Source organism: Saimiri boliviensis, chromosome 9 (genome assembly GCF_048565385.1).
Source record: "Saimiri boliviensis isolate mSaiBol1 chromosome 9, mSaiBol1.pri, whole genome shotgun sequence".
Classification (NCBI taxonomy): Eukaryota; Metazoa; Chordata; class Mammalia; order Primates; family Cebidae; genus Saimiri; species Saimiri boliviensis.
In genome coordinates, this window is record NC_133457.1 from 94,078,864 (window position 1) to 94,100,615 (window position 21,752).

The following is a 21,752-nucleotide window of genomic DNA, read 5'->3' on the forward strand; positions in this document are numbered from 1 at the left end:
CCGCTGACCCTGCTCTGTGGCTGTCACATGCCAGGCAGGGGCTTCCGCACAGGGCACCCGGAGTCGTTTGCACCTGCCAGTTAGACTCCTTGTGCCGCCTCGGGAAGAGAAGACAGAAGGGAGAAGAAACGAGGCTGTGGGTCCGGAGGGGAGTGTGTGGGGGGGTCTGTGACTTCAGGGCCTGAGGGATGGGCCTCAGTTCCTCCTCCCTCCCTGGGTGGCTGGGGCCTCTCTGAACTTCCACTGCCTTCTCCATCTGAGGATGCATTGTGAGATCCACGCCACGGGTTTTCTTGTGAGGATGCGACAGAACGTGGAAGTGTCTGAGACGTAGTAGGTGCTTGGCAAACAGCCCTTCTACCTCCTCCTCATGTGAGCGTGTAGTGAGCCAGGCGGGGAGAGGAGGCTGCGCAGGAGAAGCTGCCGCGTCAGAGCTGGAGCCATGTGGCTTATCAGGAATGACGGGAGCGGAACACCTGCTCATGCCGGCTGCATTAGGTGCTGTCGACACCTCCTCCTTTCGCCCTCACAAGAGCCCAATGATACTGTTGTCCCCATTGTACAGATGAGCAATTAGAGGCTGAAGTTGGCAGCTTGTCCAAGTTCTCTCCGACGGTGAGTGGCAGATCTGAAACTCAAACTCACATCTTAAATGCCGTTGAGCACAGCCTGTGTATGCAGAGGCTGAGTCCCAAAGAAGGAAACTGGCCCCCACCCCTCAGTGTGGGCAGGTTCAAGCCTGGGGAGAGGTGAGGGAGGGAGCAGAAACTTGGAGGAGAGATCAACCTGACTTTGGATTCTAGTTGGATGACTTACTTGCTCTGTCTTTAGGCCAGTTTCTCAGAGCTCAAACCTCTGTTTTCTCATCTGCAAGATGGGGAAAATACCAACATCCTGGCCGGGTCATGAGGATTAGATCTGACAACTCCAGCTAAGTGCCTGGTGCAGCCAGGGGCCCACAAAACAGGCGGCCCTGCCAGACTTCTGAAATAGTTGTGCCTCCCACCACAAACTGTCTGCTGTTGACTGAGAAGAGAAGCACGTTCTCTTCCAAACTCAGAGACCCCATGTTCTGTGAGGTATTTGTAGTCATGAAGAGCACAACCTTCCAGCTGCCGCTGGCCCAGGCCACGGGTACATCGAGGTAGGGGTGTCCCTCACCCAAAGCGTGTGCTGAGGCACACCGCAGCCCATATTTTGGGGGGTTTCTCATGCTATTCATTTTGTGTTGCTGCCAGAGAAAACTAAACTGCAGTGCCTGGCTGTCGGGGAAGAGCTGTGCTTCTGCCAGGGCTCGTGTGCCTGGCACCAACTCAGGCATGTACCAGAGCCGAATGCCGTTTGCAGGCAAATGTACACACAAAAAGATTCCAGCACACGCGTGCACCAGCCAACACAAGAGTTGCCACGGCACACAACACCGGGCCGCACACGTGCCTGCGGATTGCACTGCCATCTCCCTCCGCTCTCCCATGATCAGAAGACTCTCAGCCTCTGTCTGTCTCCGTGTCTGTCCTTCTGTGGATCAGTACATTTTGGGTCTGACCGTCTTCCTGGTTAGTGTCCTTCTCTCTTGCTCTGCCCCTCTCTCCCTGTGCTTCTGCCTGTCTCCCTGTCTCTGCCACTCTCTCCGTCTCTATTTTTCTCTTTCTCCCCTCCTTTGTATCGCTCCCTAGGTCTGACATTGCCTTTCTCCATTTCTGATTCTATCTGTTCTTCTCTCTGACTCTCTCTCATTCTTTCTGTGTCTTTCTGTCTTTCTCTAACTCTTCTGTCTCTCCTTCCCTGTCTCCGTTTTCCTGTGACACTCTCCTGGAAACGCATCAGAAAATGAAGTGGCCGGATTTCAAGTGACAAACAGCACTACACCCAGAATCCGCCCCCCTCCCCAACAAGGCTGCCTTCCTCCTCCACATCCCTGTCACAAAGAGAAGCCTATTGTGTCGGGCCCAGGGAGTTGGAGTTGAAGGGCCTGGGGGTCTGAGCTCTGACTGCACTCAGCCACTTCCCCATTGGCTCCCAGCAGCCTGTGCTCAGCAAGGGCTGAGCAACAGGGGAGGCTCTCGTCCATAAAAGGGGGGAAGAGGCACCAGAACTGCCATTCGAAGGGGCTTTGGTGGTGCTCACAGGAACCTCTTTAGCACCTCCTCCTGAGCCGGAGTCAGGGAGGCCCCTGAGCCTTGGACCCGCCACCTGCCACCTCCGACCTGCTCAGCCAGAAGCTGCCCAGGGACAAAGCAGAGCACAGGTAATATCCAGAAGGGCCCTGGAATTCACTGTCTTGGTTTTATTTGCTTATTCCTGGTCTTCTGGACCTGGAGGTGGTGGGAGCTCGGGCTGGGGATTTTAGGTTTGGGTATGATGATCTAGCAAAGATAGTTACAGTTAGGAGGCTAGTTCACAAAAGCCAGAGCAGTGAGAGACTGACCGCTCTTTGGAATCTCCCTCTCTGCACAGTCCTGGCTTAAACAGGTGGTAAGCTCTCTCCCAAGAGGACCGCTCTTTGCCTTTGGCTCCAGGGTCGCCTCCCCTGTGCAATCTCCCGCACAGCAGTTCCCATGCCATTCCCAGGTCCGGGGAGAATGGGACACCCTGGGCGGGAGAAGTGAGAGGTTTCTAATCAGGGTGATTTTAAAGGTCAATGAGTCTCACTGGACTTAGAGAACAAGGGCTTGGGGACACTAATGAGAGCCAAGGCTCTGGCATTTATCACGTAACATGTACATCGAGGTACAGCCAGCTTCAGCCTTTTCATTCTTTTCGGATTGTGTTTAATTGCTGACAGGGTGCTGGTTTGAGTGGCTTCTTTCAGTGGAACTTGACACAGGATGAAGTTTGGGGTTGTTTTGTTGGGAGGGAATGGGAAAAAGGAGTGACAACATCCCTGGAGACCCAGGCTTAGCCTGCATTATTGTGTCGATTTTTCTTGGAAAGAACTTGTTGCTCTCCTATTAATTACAGCCAGAGGAGTCTAAGTCCGGGAGGAAGCTCAAAGGGAAAGCCATTTGCTCACTGGTCCCGAGACCCACATTCAGAAAAAAATCAGATCTCAAAGTTTGATTCTAGCTAAAAGCTGATGAGTTTCAGGGGGGAAAAAAAAAGCCTGCTGACTATGCCAAGGTTGAAGAGTAAATTCTGCAACGCTTACTTTTTCGTGGGTATCTTTTATCAAGAATCCCTCCAAGCTCTACAAACATTACTTAATTAAGTCTCCAGGCTTCCCAGGGGAAACAAGCTCTTTCGATTATTGGATCTGATTTCACTTCCCCTCCCACAGACCGAAAGTCTTCATTATCATCTTTCTTCCAAGGGTTGCTGAAATGTACAAGGCTTGCCTTTTGAATTTGACAGGCATCCCAGTCGAGATCCATTGCAAAGCACGGCAGAATGTGGATTCTCTTCTGTTCTTTCTCACCCAGGGCCTCACTCCATCCCCCTGTGGCACCTTCCTTCTCTTTTCCCCTCATCTTCTCCCCCCAGTCCCACCACACCTTGCCTTTGTTCTATTTTTGCAGGTCATTTATCTCCAGGCATTGAGATCTGCGTGGGGGTGCTGTTGCAGCAGCCCAACCCGGTGAGTTATGCTGCCTGGGGGTGGTTTGCGTTCACTGACGGGATCTCAAGCCCACTGCTTTGCCCCAGCTGCGTTAGAGGTGTGATGGGTGGCAGGCAAACCCTGTGTCTCCGTGGCATCTGGGAGTGGGATGCCGCCCTGGTTCCTGAGGCTATGTGGTGGAAGGCAGCACACTTTAAGGGAGCAGGCAAAGGGATCGGCTCGGGCTGAGAAATTTGTGATCTCAAAACACGTGGAAGGAGTTAGGTTTTCTTGAAGTAACTCCGAGGGCCAGGAATTTTCCATCTGTCATCCACACGTGTGTCTCACAACACCTGAGACAGTGCTGGGCTGAAATCCCAGATCCCACCACTCACTTACTGTGTGACTTTGGAACAGTAGCTGTCTTTCTCTGAGTCTTATTTTTCTTACCTGTATGATGCGAATAACGGTAATATTCACCTCGTAAGGTTATTGCAAGCCTCCAGTGGTATACAGCAATATGCCTGGCATTCAGTAGGTGCTCAATAAATGTTGGTATGACTGCTCAGATTTTCACCATTCCAGAGTGGTGAGGGTAGACCTTTCCCTCCATCTATTATAATATCACCGATCATCCCACTCCATCATGCTGTGTGCTATGTCCAGGAAATACCATCTAATGTCTAATATTTTCATTTGTGGGGCTGGCGCTCCTTTCCCCTCCCCATCCCAACAGAAGACTATTTCTTCATCTGCTACATCGGGATCATGAAGTCTCTCTTTGATCGATACTCCCTAGTTCCCTCTCCCACTGCCCACCTCCTTGGGTCATTCTTGTACAGTTGTTGTATTTATTAGATCTCTTCCATCATTGTAAGAGAGATCAATAGTTACTGGTTCAATTTCAATGCATGCCTGAGAAAGTGTGGTTACACAGCTGATTTCTCTCACCATATTCACTCATCTCAGCTCATCTTGCTGGCTCTGACAAAGTGATAAACCTGTTTCACTGAGATAGAGCTAGCCACTCTGGGTAACATCGGCTGGAGACAACCACGTGAGCCCAGGATCAGACCCTCGATATGGAGAGAGGTCTGTTAGTGCTTTGAAGCGCAGCCTCATCAATCTCTCCAACCTGGATCCAGACTGATTTTCCTGGTAGGAGGACAGTGGCTCAGGAGGCTCCTCCCAGAGTCCATCCAGGTCATCTGGCTGGCCAGAGCGGCTGGCCACAAGCTGCAGACATATGCACTGAGGCAATTTGTTGATCCATTGGCTTGAACTGCCATTTGGTCCCTGTCCTATTCCTCCTGGACAATTTGATTTAAGTTGACAGCAGTTTCCTGAGCAGTTATTATGTGGCAGGGTCTCTCACCGGCTGGTCCCTAGGAACAAAGGGCAGACTCAGAGCAGCAGAGGAGAGAACTGGTGTCCGTGATTCACACAGCAGGTCAGCATCCTGAATCAAAATCTCCCTTCCCTCCCTGCTTCTCTCTCTTGGTATGTTCACGTTCCTTCTCTTCTTTCCCTCTTCTTCCCCTCCTCTTCCTCCTCCTTGCCACCCCCCTTCTATTCCATTTGTCCTCTCCCCATCTCTATGTCTCATCTTGTTTTTCTTTTCCCACGTGAGCCTCCACCTGGCTCTGCTTTTTCTCGGTGTCACGGTCTCTTTTCCTGTGTGTGCAGGCTCACCTCTGCCATTCTTTTGGGCCTGTCTCTTTCTCTCTGTGTCCATGTCTCTAACTCTCTCTTTTTACGTCTCTCTGTTTCTCTTCATCGTATCTCTCTGGTTCACCCTCTTTTTGCCTTTCTCCCCATCCCTTGATTGCACCAGGTAACAAAAAGGGTGGTGGTTCTAGCCAAACCTTGCTCTTGAAAAACGTTCTTTTAAATATGCAGTGAATGATCCCACCACGACCGTCGCCTGCAAGGCCATCTTTCCCTCTGGTCTCTGTACCACAAATGCAGCCAGCCACCAAACGGGACCCTCATCCGATCCTGTGCTTTGATCTTTGCCAGGCTCAAGGGTGGGTTTACTTCCTGTTCAGAACCCGAGCCTCCTCCCTACCCATTGATCGTTGGCCTTTTGTTATGATGCTAGCAGCTAACAAGGGGCACTGCGTTTCCAGGTTCAGGGGGCTCCTTTTGCCAACCTCCTAGAGGCCCACAGGGGTGAACTTTAGATTTTTGAGTGTGGGGTAAGTTCCCGAAATGGTTTCAATGTCAGGAATGTGAGCGTTTGGGAGGTTATCCGAGAGACACTTGACACATATTTAGGCCTCAGGATGGTTTGTGGAGTGGAGTCAGCAGACTGACTTTGCAGTCTTGTTCTGTTCTGCTGTTTCCCTGCTTCTTGGTCTTGATGCAGTCTTTTAGACTCTCTGAGCCTACGTTTTCCTTATCTGGAAAATGGAACTGATAGTTCCCAGCGCACTGGATTCTCCTCAAGGCAAAAATGAAATAATTGAGATACAGTGGAGAGCAAAGAGCTTGTCCCTTCTCAGAGCTACACCCTAAATGGGGAATGAGACAGACTCAGGGTTCCAGCTCTGCCATGCTCCGTGACCGCAGGGGGCGCTTCATCACTTGATCCTCACCTTCCCGTCTGGATCCCAAGCCGGTCATATTAGCCCCTGTCCCATGGGGTCCAGGGGAAGCATCTGGAGGGCACAGGGCTTGGTACAGAGCAGCAGCTCAGCCCTTGCTGCCTGTTAGGATGGCTGTCATTGCAGGGTCATTGAAACAATGCCATCTCTTTAGTGGGAGTCATGGTTCGGGTGTGGGCGGCTGGAGTTCTGTCTCCATTTCCCTCCTGACTCATGATGTGACCTTAAACAAGTGATTTCATTTCTACCTTTTCCCATTTCCTCTTCCATCAAATAGGGATAATCATATGCGCTAAAGTGCTCAGAGAGATAATTGCGATGTTAAATCAAGCCATTATTATTCCGTGCTGGCTTTTTAAATAAAAACGCTTGTGGCTCCTCTGAGTCCTCAGATGTCTACAATATAGAAGTATCATCGCGGTGCTAAGAGAGTAAAAAGATCATTCCCTTTCAAGGAACTCTGGGCCCTGGGTGAGAAGAGGGTCTACTTTGTGCTGACCCTTTAAGCCATGCTTTGTCAGTGCAGGAAGATGATACACCCCATTCACAGATGAGAAGACTGAGGCTGGAGGAGGAGGTGGCACCATCCGACTGCACAGCCCATGTCTTTCCCTCTCAAGGAAAAGGAAAATCCTAAGGCAAGGCTCCCCAGGTCCTCTCAGTATTTGCTGGGAGAGCAGCCCAGGCAACTAAAAAGGGCTCAGAGCTGAAGAATGAGGCCAGTTGCTTCCTGCCTCTTCCCCTGGGAAACCCACCTGACCTGGTAAGAGATCCATCCACTAGCAAGGCATAAGAAATGCTTTATTATCTGATAATACGTTCACGTGCCCGAGGACTCAAGAACATTAGCTTAAAAACTATTAGAATCATAAAATGTTTATAAAACCAGTGAAAGTAGGGTCAGCAAACCTTGTCTGTAAAGGACCAGAGGGGACATACTTTGAGCTTTTTGGGCCCTCCAGACCCTGTTTCAACAATTAACTCGGCTTTCGCAGCATGAAAACAACCACAGATATAGACGCAAACAAAGGGGCGTGGGTGTCGCGTTAGCCAGGTTCTCCAGGGAAGCGGAACGGATGAGGTGTGCCCATCCACAGAAAGATTTACGTAAGGAACTGGCTCATGCAATTAGGGAGGCTGGTGAGTCTGAAACAACCCCCACCATTGGGGGAGAATCACCCCACTGCCCCATCAGCCCCTATTTCCCCTACTTGGCTGTTACAAAGCACCCCAGGTAGAGGCTGAGAAAAAGCCTCCCAGACTGCCAAGTACAAAGGACTTTTCTTGGTGTGGTCTCTTGGTCCTCGGCCGAGTCTGTGAAAGAGGACCATGCAGTCCTCCATCAGGGTCGGACGCCGACATCACGCCTCCCGCTTACCAGTGGCGGCTTGCTTCCCACTCCTCACCCCGATGATCGGCAAAGTTCCTTTCCTCCTCAGCCCATCCCTAATCGGACATGATAGGCAGGCAGGGCTCTCTCTTATGTGACTTCCCAGCTCCATGCCTTGGCAAATCCCCATCAGAAAGGTCGAAATGCCTCCCCCTGGGGCCCATCTGACATTGTTCAGTAATGTATTTATCCAATAAAAGGAAGGAAATCGGCTCTCCTAGGAAAATGTGAGGGCCAGTGTGTCTCTATTAGGGTCCCCTTTTATTCCAGAGGGATCTGGACAGGAGCCCAACTCCTCTGTTCATGAGTCCAGGTGAACATGGAGAAGCAAGATCCCCTTTCCCAGCCTCAGTCTGGCCCTCTGTCAAATGGGTATTAAAAAAAAAAAAAAAACCATGTACCTCTGGGGTTGCTGTGAGGATTGGAACTAATATGTACAAAGCAGTAATGCACAGCCTGGCACCCAGTAGGCTTCTGAGAATTGGTGGCTGTTGATGGGCTGACAAGCTCATGGGTGAAGGGCACTCAGCTCAGGCCGACACCCAGTAGGCCCTCTGTACATGCAGTGAATTCATGCAGCAGGATTTTTCATTTTTGCAGTGTGCCAAGCCCTTTATGATCTCACCTTTCTGTCCTCTTCTTGTTCTATCTCCTACATTTCAAGTAAAACTAGACTGGAGCCTTCATACTCCACCCTGTAAAGCACCTACTGTGTGCCAGGCGCTTCAAGCACGTACCAGGTGCTTCAAATGTGATCATTTATTTAATTCTTTGCCCACCCTCTGAAGCATTATTATTGGCCCCATTTTACAGAGAAAACTGAGGCACGGCAAAGCTAAGTCACTTTCCTAAAGTGGAGGTAAGTGGTGGGCTGGGACCTGAGACCATGTTGCTGACCACTTGGTGATCCTGCTTCTGGATCAGGAAGGGATTTGAGGTCCCACCTCTCCTTTCTCACCAGGTGTGCCCCTCCCACCCCATGCCGCTTCTCCAAGTCAGAGTGGGGGATTCAGGGGCTGCAGACTCACGTGCCTCTCAGGCACTCTGCAGTGAGGGAAGCCCGGGTGGTGACAGTGGTGATGGGCAGCCTGGTTCCTCCTCTGTGACCCCTGCCATATTGGAACGGAGGCTCCATGTCCCCAGGCCTTTTGTTTTTTCAAGACACATTGAAAATTGAGATGTTTTTAAAATGTAAAAATTCCCCAATTTTAAAATATTGCCTGTTTATTTTCATAAGCAATTGATGTGCAGCTCCTGCCCTCATTCTAGCCCTGTATGAGTTGTTGGGACACCATTCATTCATTCATTCATTCATCAATTACTCACACTTCCTTAGTCTTCTGGACACATTTAGATCAAATGCAAACTCTCCCGTGGCCTACGAGAACCGACGTTACCCATCCTCTGTCCACCTCTTTGCTCTTCCACCCCGATCTCTCCCCTTATGTCCCGGCATCCACCCCGGCCTCTTTGTTATCCTCAAGCACAACACACAAGCCTTATGGAGTTGTCATGAGGACCACCTTACAATAAGGCACACACAGTTCTTTTATTTCTTTTGCATTTTAGGTTTTGGGGTACATGTGAAGAACATGCAAGATTGTTGCATAGGTACACACGTGGCAGTGTGATTTGCTGCCTTCCTCCCCATCACCTGTATCTGACATTTCTCCCCATGCTATCTCTTCCCAACTCCCCACCCCCTGCTGTCCCTCCCCTGTTTCCCCCAACAGACCCCAGTTTGTGATGCTCCCCTCCCTGTGTCCATGTGTTCTCATTGTTCAACATCCACCTGTGAGTGAGAACATGCGGTGTTTGATTTTCTGTTCTTGAGGCACACACAGTTCTGAGCACAGGGCCAGGCACACAGGGAGCACTCGTGTCAGCTGTTGGCATTAGGAGAGCCCTGGGGTGCTAGGTGACACAGGGCAGGGGTCCAGTCAGATCTGCATTTCAGAAGGGTCCTCCAGCTGCTGCATGGAGGGTATCTAGGGAGGGAAAGATTGCAGGCCACTCCAAAACCAGGTGGAGGTTGACATGGACCCTGGAGATGAGGGGACTGAAGGGGCCTGGGCGGTACACAGAGGTTACGAAGGTACCTCTGGAGCCAGACAGCCTGGCACGAACCCCGCGGTTGCCACTTGCTCACTGTAGAATTTTGGCAGGCTCTGGAATCTTAACTCAGTTTTCTCATCTGTAACGTGGGCATGCTAATAGCACTGATGTGGTAGAGTTTCTGTGAATATGTATGAGTTAACCCATGAGAATTGCTCAGAACATCAGGAGTACTTAATTACCATCAGATCAACCAGAATTATCATTAAATATAAAGTTAATGGATAAAAGACGAGGATGTCAATACTATTTTTTGCCTGAGACAGCGAGATCTTAAAGTGAGTCCCCTGCCTTAGCAGCTAAGCTGTGTGGGAAGCCTTCAGCCAGGAGTTGGATGGTGTGGTAGACGCCCCCTCCCCAGTGGGTTAATTGACTGCTAATCTTCTAACAGGCCAGCCCAGCCATTGCCGATATCAGAGAAAACATGAGCTGCCTGCTTTGTACGGCTTGCTGGCTGGGAACGCTAATCCACCCCACAGCTGATAAGAGTGTGAAAGAAACTCAAGGGGAGGAGAAAGACACAGGGTAGACACAAGTCCGCTTCCCTGACCTGTCCACTGAGCCTTCCTGGTTCAGGGGAGCAGACCTTGCCAGCCTCAAGAAAGGCACATGGGCTGGAACTTGTGCCTTGAATTGCTGTGTGACTTCAAGAGATTCACCAAGCCTCTCTGAGCACCAGTTTTCTCGTCTATAAAGTGGGGCTAGTGATGCCTATCTCTTACAGTTTGTGGGTGGGCTGAGTATAATACACAAGTCAAGGGCTTTGTATATAAAGCCCCTTGGATCTCACAGAGGGTGCAGCTGTTAATGAATTGAAGTTGCTCTAGAAATTGTAGTCTTTAGGGGTAGGGGGACACACAGAACAGGCCTTGCACCCAGCTTCACTATTCGAGGTAGGACTTGGGCAATTCACCAGACCAGAAGTGCCCACTTCCCTGCAGGAGTAAATGAGGTGATGAACTGAAGAAGTTAGAGCAGTAGGGGTTCGATAAATGGCGACCGGGGTAGGATTGCCTACTTCGTGCTTTAACCGGAGACCTTGCTCTGGGCTACAGCATGGGGTTCTGGGGCCCGCAGAGCAGAAGCTTCAAAACACCCTGAACACCTGAGCAAACAAGGCAGTCTGCAGGAACGGGAAGGGAAACTCAGAGGAAAAGGGGACAGCCCTTTCTGAGAGCGGATTGGTGGTGTCAGGTTACAAAGCCCCTGCCAGGCCGAGAGTGAAGCCCCTGGCCTGGCTGAGGTGGGTGGGGGTGTCTCAGGGGAGCTAGGAACTTCCAGTTGGGAGAACTGCACTGCGCCCACATAAATCAAATAGCAAGGCTCTGAGTCTTGATATTTGATTTACAAAGGGCTGACCATGAAACAGACAACTTTTTTTTTTTTTTTTTTTTTTGAGATGGAGTCTCTGTGTCGCCCAGCTAGAGGGCAGTGGGGCAGTCTTGGCTCACTGCAGCCTCTGTCTCCTGGGTTCAAGTGATTCTCCTGCCTCAGCCTCCTGAGTAGATGGGGCTACAGGTGCATGGCACTCTTCCCAGCTGATTTTTGTATTTGTAGTGGAGATAGGGTTTCACTATGTCAGCCAGGCTGGTCTCGAACTCATGACATCAGGTGATCCGGCCGCCTCAGCCTCCCAAAGTGCTGGGATTACAGGTGTGAGACACTGTGCCCAGCCAAATAGACAACTTTTAACAGAATATTTATGAAGCATTACTTCATCTGCCAGCAATTTGTTGAGGATGTATGATGTGCTGGCTAGGTTTTTAGGAGCCACTATACAGCAGAGAGTAAGACAGGGGCCGCACCCTCAAGGAGCCAGCATTCTATTTCGGAGGCAATAACCACAGCATACACACCACCACCAACAACCAATAGTCAAATAGATAGGAGACTATGAGGTGGGAGTGTTCTGATGCCAAAAAAGAAAGGTGATGTAAGAGAGACCAAGGAAGCGTCATTGGACAGAGTGATGAGTAAATGTCTCTCTACCAATGTGGCAATTAATTTAATCACAAAGAAGGAGCTAGTGATGTAGACGTCTGAGGTCAAAATACTGCAGGCAGAAGAACAGAAGGTGCAAAGGCCCTGAGGCAGGAGCAAGCTTGGCATGTTTGAGGAACAGAGCGACTGCCTCAGAGAAAAAGACAAGATGTGGAACCGGAGCCTGAAAACTTGCATAGCTAAGTACCAAATAGACTATTTTTATGGAATAGGCACACATCACTGGGAGAATAGGAAGGAGGAGTATCTCATCCAGCCTAGGCAATCAGGAAAAGCTGCCTGGAGGAAGTAATATTTAATCCAGGACCTAAGTGACAGGTAACAGAAGAGGCAATGAAGGTTTCTCCAGGCAGAGGGAATAGCATGTGCAAAGGCCCGGGGGTGGGGCAGAGCCTGATGCATTTATTAAGGGAATTGCAAGAAGCTGATGTGGTTGGAGCCCAGAGCTGAAGTGTGGGATTAGAGGAACGGGACTGAAGGTGCCCTGGCATTTGGGCAGAAGGGCCAGGCCTGGCCACATCCGGTGGGTCCGATCACAGAATTGAAATCGCCAAGAAGGCCATTTCAGAGTGGGAAGGAAAGATCGGAGAAGGGACTGGAGGCCAGGAGGCCAGCAGGGAGAGGGCGTGAAGGTGGAGCTGACAGTACCAGAGTGGGAGAGAAAAATTCCGGAGCCTTCACAAAGCAGAAAGGACTGACCCGGGACAGCCTGAGACACAAGGACGAAGACCTCGAAGAACTCAGAAAAGCATATAGCCAAGTATCTTCTGACTTGGCGGGTGGCCAAGGTGGGTTTTGGAATCTGAAAGACCCAGAGCAAGCCTGACTTGTCCCCTTCCTAGCTGTGTGTAAGCACTTCCCCACTCTACGCCTCAACTTCTCCATCTGTAGAACGAAACTAGCCTAGCTCACCTTGAAGAACTATTGTGCGGATTGGAAGTGAATGTTCAGGAAAGCTCTGGGCATACAGTAGGTGCTCATTCCCTTCCTCGACCCTTGGCCTCAAGGCCCCCACCTTACCTCCCTGGGCCTCTGTTTTCTTGGCTGTAGTCTGGGGATCAGAATGCTTTGCCGTGCTGCGGGCGGGAGTTAAAGAGACGACTTTGTGGGCTTGGAACACACCCTACAGAGTGGTGGTCACGGATTTCTTCTCTTTCCTCCTCCCCAGCAGGAAGCGCTGAGACAGGATGGCCTGGCAGGGGCTGGTGCTGGCCGGCTGCCTCCTCGTGCTCCCTTCCGCCACAGCGGACTGCCTGTCGCGGTGCTCCTTCTGTGCTGTAAAGACTCAGGATGGGCCCAAACCCATCAACCCCCTGGTAGGTTTCAGGCAAGGTTCTTCAATGCCCAGGTCCCGGGGCCTGTTCAAGGGAGCTCAGAGAGGGGAGGGGCAGGCCTGGGCAGCTGCATGCTGTCCTGTAGCTCCGTCCCACCTGCGCAGGGCGGCAGGCATCCTGCCCTGTAGACGGCCTGGAAACGAGGCACTGCTGTTTTCCTTCTCCCGTCCCCACCCAGACCTCATGAGCACGGGTTCACTCAGGCCAGGGCAGAGACTCCGGTTTCCAGGGAGAGTGATGCCTGGCAACAGGGAGTCACCCCCGAGGTGGTGCTGACTTCGGCCATCAGCAGCTCTAGATTGACTTTTTAGGGCTCCTTATTCCTGGGCTGTTGGGCACCTCCAAATCTAGACAGTTCCATGAGAGGAGCTGTCTCCAACACCCCTAAATGCAAATATTGACAGGATCTGGTTGACAGGATCAAAGCCTTGACCCCTCTCCTGGGTCTTAGCATCTCCTCGGTTTCTTCTTCTGCAAAATGGAGGTGATCCCATGAGATAGTGAAAGAAGTGATTTATTTACTTACATTTTCCGAGACAGGGTCTCACTCAGTAGCCCAGACTGGAGTGCAGTGGCGCGATGTCAGCTCACTGCAACCTCTGCCTCCTGGGTTCAAGTAGTTCTCCTGGCTCAGCCTCTTAAGTAGCTGGGACTATGGGTGCACCCCACCATGCATGCTAATTTTTGTATTTTCACCATGTTGGCCAGGATGGTCTTAGACTCTTGACCTCAAGTGATCTGACCACCTCAGCCTCACAACGTGCTGGGATTACAGGCGTGAGCCATCATGCCTGGCCAGAAGTTATTGATTTGTTTATATTTGTTTGAGACAGAGTCTTGCTCCATTGTCCAGGCTGGGGTGCAGTGGCGCTATCACAGCTCACTGCAACCTCTGCCTCCTGGGTTAAGTGATTCTCATACATCAGCCTCCTGAGTAGCTGAGACTACAGGTGCACACCACCACACCCAAATAATTTTTGTATTTTTAGTAGAGACAGGGTTTCGCCATGTTGGCCAGGCTGGTCTCAAACTCTTGGTCTCAAGTGATCCGCCCACCTTGGTCTCCTGAAGTGCTGGCATTACAGGCATGAGCCATTGCACCTGGCAAAATAAGTTATTTAATATATAATTATAGCCACTGAGAGATACACAAAATGGGTCAGGTCTTGCTCATGCTCAGTCTCAAAGAGCAGCATGTTTAAGCACAAAGACTCATGGCATTGGACGGCCTGAGTCCAAGTTCCAGTATTGTCTGCTATTGTCATCGTCATTATGATTGAATGCTCCCAAGGGCCCTATGAAGTGATGCCATTGCCCCCACCCCGGCCTGATGAACGCTCCCGCGTCCTTTCGTGTGTGCTCTCTGCCATTCTGCACTTCTCTGTCCTGCTTTACCAGGAGTTAGCCGCGGGCATCACAGCTGCGGAAGCCTGGGAGATAATTTGTATTTTTTTTTTTTTGAGACGGAGTTTCACTCTTGTTACCCAGGCTGGAGTGCAATGGCGCGATCTCGGCTCACCGCAACCTCCGCCTCCTGGGCTCAGGCAATTCTCCTGCCTCAGCCTCCTGAGTAGCTGGGACTACAGGCACGTGCCACCATGCCCAGCTAATTTTTTGTATTTTTAGTAGAGACGGGGTTTCACCATGTTGACCGGGATGGTCTCGATCTCTTGACCTCGTGATCCACCCGCCTCGGCCTCCCAAAGTGCTGGGATTACAGGCTTGAGCCACCGCGCCCCGCCGAGAATTTGTATTTTTAATGGAGATGGGATTTCCTGTCTGGGAGTCAGACGTGGAAGGGGAAGGGTGAGCAGGCAGAACACTGTGGGAAGATCTTACTTCCAATTCTGGCAATTGCCACCTGCAGCCACGTGTCCTAGGTCTAAAGCCATTTCACATCTCCAAGTCTGTCTTCTCCTCTTTCTCACAGGCACGAAGTCCCTCCCTTTATGCACCACCAGGAGTATGAACATGGGTAGCCCAGGGCTTAGCAGTGGTGCTCATTTTGGTTTTCTCAGACACTGGACATTGGCCTCTGGGGCAGAGCAGTGCATGTGTTTTGATCATTTGATAGGGGTGACATTGTCACTGTGGTCTTTTTGGGTCTTTTGCAGATTTGCTCCCTGGAATGCGAGGCTGCCCTGCTGCCCTCTGAGGAATGGGAGAGATGCCAGAGCTTTCTGTCTTTTCTCACCCCCTCCACCCTTGGGCTCAATGACAAGGAGGACTTGGGCAGCAAGGTGGTAGGAGAGGGGCCCTACAGTGAGCTGGCCAGGCTCTCTAGGTCCTTCCTGAAGGAGCTGGAGAAAACCAAGTTCCTCCCCAGTATCTCAGCAAAGGAGAATGCTTTGAGCAAGAGCCTGCAGGAGAAGCTCAGGGGTCTCTCTGGCGGGTTCGGGGAGGGAGCGGAGTCTGAGCTGGTGAGGGATGCCCAGCTGAATGACGGCACCGTGGAGACTGGCATGCTCGATTTTGCTGAGGAAGACCCCAAGGAGCAGGTGAAACGCTACGGGGGCTTTTTGCGCAAATACCCCAAGAGGAGCTCAGAGGTGGCAGGGGAGGGGGACGGAGATAGCATGGGCCACGAGGACCTGTTCAAACGCTATGGGGGCTTCTTGCGGCGCATCCGTCCCAAGCTCAAGTGGGACAACCAGAAGCGCTATGGCGGTTTTCTCCGGCGCCAGTTCAAGGTGGTGACTCGGTCTCAGGAAGATCCCAATGCTTACTCTGGAGAGCTTTTTGATGTGTAAGCACTTCTCATCATGGAGTAGAGTCAGGAGCATCCCCTGACACCTTTTCAGGTTGGAGTTCACTCATTCATCCTCTTGTATATGCCCCTTCCCCAGGCTCAGCTCAGCATTGTGTACAAAATATCCAAGCTCAGCCCACCTGTCTTCTGCCTGGGAGGACGGTGTTTCTCCGGGGTCTGTGATGGGGAAGGGTGGATGTCCCCTCCCCACAATAGGCATAGTGCTTGGCTCAGATGCCTAGACTTTAAAATTACCAGCAGCAGCAGCAGCTTGTGATGTCAGTCCTTTCAACCTGTTCACATGACTCTCCAATTTCAGGGAACCAGAGCGACGTGTTCTTTGTATCTATAATCTCTAAACTTAATGGATCACATGCCCCCCTCAGAAGAAATTGAGCATGGTCCCTCATGCAGATAGTATATGCTTGATAAACATACAAAGAGTAGAGCTTTAAAATAAGGTCAATAATCATACACAGAAATTCTAACATCGTATTCCCAAATCTCAAAAGATCTCCTGTACACCCCACTTCGGAGACCATGCTTTAGGTACAAAGCTTAAACATTGCCTTATATTGGATCAGGAACCCTTACAGTAGAGGGTCCAGTCGTCTGGTGGGTTTAATGTTTAGTCAGTGTACTCTGAGTCCTCATTGTTCGGAAAAGCACCTCTTGAAGAACTGACTTCCTGAGCTCCCAGTCATGTTGGTACCCTGGACAGTGCCCAACTCCTTACAGACGGGAGTGAAAACCCCTTTCAGAAATGATTGAGCGCGGTCTCTTGAATGCTTAAATGATCAAGGAGGGAGCAGGGCAAACCAATTTGTTCTGTTCAACACACTCACAATGTGGACCAGCTCCCTCAGCCCTCATTAAACTAATTAAATTGATCGGTATCATGCTTCTACTCCATGGTGAACTGAAGCAGAGTCAAGTTGATGAAGTTAAGCACAACCATGTTCTTGAGCAGCTGAATTGGCTGCCAAGAGTCCAAGCCATCTGGCCCAACATATGCACTGGGCATTGGGTAAGGGACTCCAGAAGCAGCAGCTAGAAAGAGAAAAAGGCCCTCTTCAACCCCCATGATGCTTCTTTCCTCTTAATGTCTCAAAATAAAATCAGAAAGAGGAATAAAATGATTAAGTGATTGAGGCCAAATGAGTTCCCTTGATTCAAATAACCCTGAATCAGAGGCGGAGACCTCCTGATGTCTCGGTTTCAGTCAAAGCCCTCTCTCTGTCTCTCGGTTGCGCTCTCATTCCTGGGCACTTTATTTTGGTTTATGGCTCCAGGAGATGGGGCTGGATAGGAGAGGAAACAGGCTTGAATTTGGATAATTTGTATAACATGCTGCTGAGCACATCTCTTCATGTGCAGTCCCCAGGTATCTGATGATGTTCTGAAATGGATAGATTGTTTCAGTTATGCTGTGTGCTTTAAAAAAAAATCCCATTTATGCAATTTACTTGGAATTTGCTTACTCTTTAATGGGCCTGTGTAATTTCCTGCTCCTCCAGTACAATAAATAAAATACGCTGATGATTTGGTGGGTGTGTGTGTACCTGCACGTGCACATGTGTGTGAGCCTCATTCCTCAGAGAGAGAAAAAAACATTTGCAGAAAAGAGTGGTAGGAAATAAAGAGTTACACACATGTACATCCACATCCACACACATACACACACACACACACACACACACACTTCAGGTTGGAAAACCAAGTGTGGGATAACAGAAAGAGCAAAAACTGTAGAGTGTCACAGCCTTAAATTTGAACATTGAATCTGTGCGACCTTGATTAAGCCATTTGTTTCTTTCAGCCTTAGTTCCTTCCTCCATCAAATAAAGACTAATAGTGCCGATTTTGTAGACTTGCTGTGAGGGTTAGATGAGCTTATAGATGCAAAGGTCCTGGTGCACAGTAAGTGCTCAGTAAATGAGTTTTCTTTCCCACATTGTCTTAAGGGATGGTGACAAAGCTTGAGCATTGAGTAACACAATGAGGAGAGTGGGGAGAGGTGCTGCAGAAGGAGTCTGCGTCCCACATAATTCCCATGGGCTGTTTCCTATGCCAGGTGACAAGGACAGGAGATACAGCCATGTTCCCAGACAAGGATGAGTGAGTTAGGGATGAACGATGCTCTAGCCATTGAATGGCATAATGTCCTTTACTAAAATGATATTTTGCATTAAATGGCGTCAATAAGATGTCTTTAAACAGGATGAGTGTGAGATTTAACAGACCTCATGGGTTCCATTTGGACACTGGTTTTCTGAGTGACTTTATAGAAAACTCAGGGTGAGGAAAGTCTCATTCATTCTCTCATTCATTCAACAAATTCTTAATTAAAGGTCTACTGTGTTTAGCAGGCCTTTTGCAGGTGGTAAAAGTGCAGAAAAATGAAATGGACAAGGTCTCTGCTGTTATGGAACTAACAGTCCAGTAGGGGAGAGAGAAATAAACACCTAAACAAAAATATAAATCAAAAATTAGAAATAATGGTAATTGTTGGGAAATAGTTGGGATATGGAGATAAAGGATAACAAGGGTAGAGGAGAAACCTCCCTAGGGTATTTAGGAAATCTTTATCTGAGGACTGTGTCATTCTTGATAGTCCTTTCATCAGGATGAAAGGAACCTAGGGCTTGAGTTCATCTTATCCATCCACCTACCCTGTGTCAAAATTACACGTTGATAATAAACTTTAACTGCTTGGATACTTTTTTTGACTCGGATTCCACAACGTATTCAGACTTCTCAGTGATTCAGTGTTGGAAAGTTCCACCTTTATGTCAGACTGAAGTTCAGATTTCTGTTATTTTTACCCATTGAGTCCTGATCCTGTTGTCACTAGCCTGGGAGATTCTCTAGGGAAGAACTGTCTGCCACTTGAAAACAAATGGACGCCTATCTATCTCCAATGGGTTAAACAAATCAACAACAACAACAACAAACATATTTGGTTCATTTATGTGAACCAAACATCAGAACATTCTGATGTTTGGTTCACATAAATGAAAAATCTAGAGATATTTACCAATATCTCTAGATATTTACCAGTATCTCAAACGTTCTGATGTTTGCTTCACATAAATGAAAAATCTAGAGATATTTAGCTTCAGGTAGAGTTTGATCAAGGGACTCAGTAAGGATATCACAATCTCTGCATCACTAGGCTCTCTTCTCTGTATTGGGTTCATTCTAAGGCTCTATGTGCTTTTCAGATGACTGGCAGAAGGTCTGGGTTATACCTGCATGCTATTTTCATGTTGTTGATCCCTCTTAAAGGGGTATGCCTCTGATTATGGTATTTCTGATGTCACCTGAGTGAGGCACACACCTTTTGAAGGGACAAAATTATGCTGATGGTAAGAAAAGGGTGAAATTTAAGTTTTTTAAAAAAATAGAACTGTAACGTACATGCTATAAAAGCATACTTCTCTTAAGTGTGGCGCTCAATGGAGCCTTTCATTTGCATACACCTGTGTGGTCACCACTCAGCTCACACTATAGAACATTTCCAGCACCCAGAGGGCTCAAGGAGATCTTTTTTTTTTTTTTTTTTTTTTTTTTTTTTTTTTTTAGGCGGAGTTTCGCTCTTGTTACCCAGGCTGGAGTGCAATGGCGCGATCTCGGCTCACCGCAACCTCCGCCTCCTGGGTTCAGGCAATTCTCCTGCCTCAGCCTCCTGAGTAGCTGGGATTACAGGCACGCACCACCACGCCCAGCTAGTTTTTTGTATTTTTAGTAGAGACGGGGTTTCACCGTGTTGACCAGGATGGTCTCGATCTCTTGATCTCGTGATCCACCTGCCTCGGCCTCCCAAAGTACTGGGATTACAGGCTTGAGCCACCGCGCCCGGCTAAGGAGATCATTTTAATAAGCTGTTTGTGGGGCATGTGGAGCAAGCCAGAGTTAGAATTGGAATAAAAATATCGACGGCTTTGCGGAGTACCGGTTCTTTGTCCATGCCACAAAGGCCACTGTGCAGTGATCACAGAGCGGGCATTGGTTAAGGGATGCCAACATCCCGGTAACCTTAAAAGAGCACGTTACTAATAAGCACACGGTTTCCACGACAACGCCGTACACCATCACTAGCGAGGAAAGTCTTGTCATAATGATCACGGCAATCATTGCGATCCCTCGGATTTGGATCACCCCACCCCCACTGCCGGCTCCAAGCTCTTCACACAAATGAGCCCAGCCATGGGGCTTGTCTGTTAATTAAAGGCCCCAAAGTGAAAACAACAAAAATCCCCACGACAGTGTCAGGAACAATGGTTCCCTAATAGAAGTCATCTTGGCATTCTTGATTCATGCCCTGGCTCCGTGTCGCCTCCCATTAGCTATGCAGATTTATAACAGAGATTTATAATCACCCCTCTAATATGTAAATCTGCATCTCTGTTGCGTTCCCCCATGATTTGTCTCGTCTCCGTCTAACTTACACCAAGCCCTGTTATTCTTTGTTCCCAGGGCTCTCCTCATTCTTCATCACCTTTGACATGAAGTGTGCCTTCTGAAAATGTGCGTCTGTCTCAGTCTTAAACCCGTTTCACCTGCTGAGCTCCTACAGGCCTGTCCTTAGGTTTGGGAAATCGGAAAGGGCTTTCTGGTTATTGGTAAGATCCATGCTCTGTCTGGACTTGAAGAAGGAACACTGGCCTGAGAGTCTGACCTGGAGGCATGAGGATGGTCCCAGCCCTGCTAACCAGTCATTGGAGGTGGGCTTCGGCCTCTCCCAAACACTTTTCTCTTTGGTAGAGAAAATGATGGTGAAATATGGTAAAGTCTTTTGTCCTTTCAGAAGCTGACACGTAACACCTACTCTGTACCTGTCAGTCAACTAAGCAACAAGGCCCCAGGTGCCTCATCCCAAAATGGGGGTGGTGGTTTCTGCCCTGATGAATAGAGGGAGGTCCTGCAAGAAGATACAGGGACAGTGTCCAGCCCAAAGTTGTTGCATAGTCAGTGTTAATGCCTTCCCCTCCCAGAGTCCTCCAGTCTTGGATGAACATTTGCTAAGCCTGTGTTGCGTGCCCTGCACTGCACTAGCGGCAGGAGATTCAGCAGCGATGAAGCCAAGGCCATACTTCCTGGGGCTCACTTTCTAGCAGGGGAGACCAGTTGCCTACAAATGAACAAAGGTCTCCAGGCCACAGGCGCTTGCTAGTGCTGTGAAGGAAAATACAGGGTGGCGGATGCAAGTGACGGGGGGCAGGGAGGCTGTCACTCAGAGAGGGCACAAAGGCTCTCTGGCACGTGATGTTTGACCAGAGGTGTGCAGCAGGTAAGCCTGTATGTTTCCGGGCAAGGGAGTGAGGGAAATAGGCTCCCAGGAAGAGGGAATGGCGGATGCAAAAGTCTTGAGAAGGGTTGGTGGCTGCTTGTGTAGAGAAGAGTAAAGAGCTAAGGGAATAAGTAAGAGCAGAGGGTGGGGAACGGGGCGCAGAAGTGGAAGAGATCAGATGGCGGAGGGCGTCCCGCACCTTGCATCGCCCCGGTTTATACTGTCACCCGGTGTGACTGTGGAGCTGCTTTTACTCTCAAAGGATCCTGGTTTGGATAATTTATAGTATTGATGCCTCACTTATGGGCCGTGGATGTTGACTTTTGACCCATGGTGAGATGGGAGCCACCGGAGGGTTTTCAGCACAGGAGGGACATGATCTGACCCAGATTTAAAGGGACTGTGCCGGCCGTTGTACAAAGAGCAGGCTGCAGGGAGCACGAGGGAACATTCTGCGTCCCTGTCAGCAAATGGCACTCTCCAAAGTGAACACAAGAGACAGAGGTACCAGGAGTGACATGGGAGCTTTTCTTTGTTGAGATCAAAGCCCCAGTCACAGTGTTCTATCCTTAATACGCAGCCACAGGCATCAGGACTCTCAGACACTGCCAGTGGAAGTGGTAGATGGCATTTAAGAAGCTAGTCTGCAGAAGCCAGCCTGGAGCCCTCCTCTCCCCACTCCCGTCTCAGCCTTGAAAAATGTCGCCTCATAGTTTGAGCTTTTCGGGA

At 49.6% G+C, this 21,752-nt stretch overlaps 1 protein-coding gene and 1 long non-coding RNA gene across 6 annotated transcripts in view; one reads left to right on the forward strand and one right to left on the reverse strand.

The window, feature by feature from the left end:
- Positions 1-17,272, forward strand: part of PDYN (prodynorphin) — a 36,252-nt gene extending 18,980 nt beyond the window's left edge. The window contains exons 1-4 of one of the 5 annotated variants that reach the window (XM_010351767.3): positions 1,335-2,248; positions 3,516-3,574; positions 12,819-12,963; positions 15,096-17,272. In XM_010351767.3, coding sequence (XP_010350069.1) covers positions 12,835-12,963; positions 15,096-15,731 — 765 coding nt within the window. In that variant the 5' untranslated portion in view covers positions 1,335-2,248; positions 3,516-3,574; positions 12,819-12,834 and the 3' untranslated portion in view covers positions 15,732-17,272. Of the gene's footprint in view, positions 1-1,333; positions 2,249-3,515; positions 3,575-12,815; positions 12,964-15,095 lie in introns of those variants that run through there. The other 4 variants (XM_010351765.3, XM_010351766.3, XM_010351768.3 and 1 more) reach the window with 4 other exon arrangements.
- Positions 1-21,752, reverse strand: part of LOC104653403 (uncharacterized) — a 58,729-nt gene that overhangs the window by 10,052 nt on the left and 26,925 nt on the right. The window lies entirely within an intron of this gene.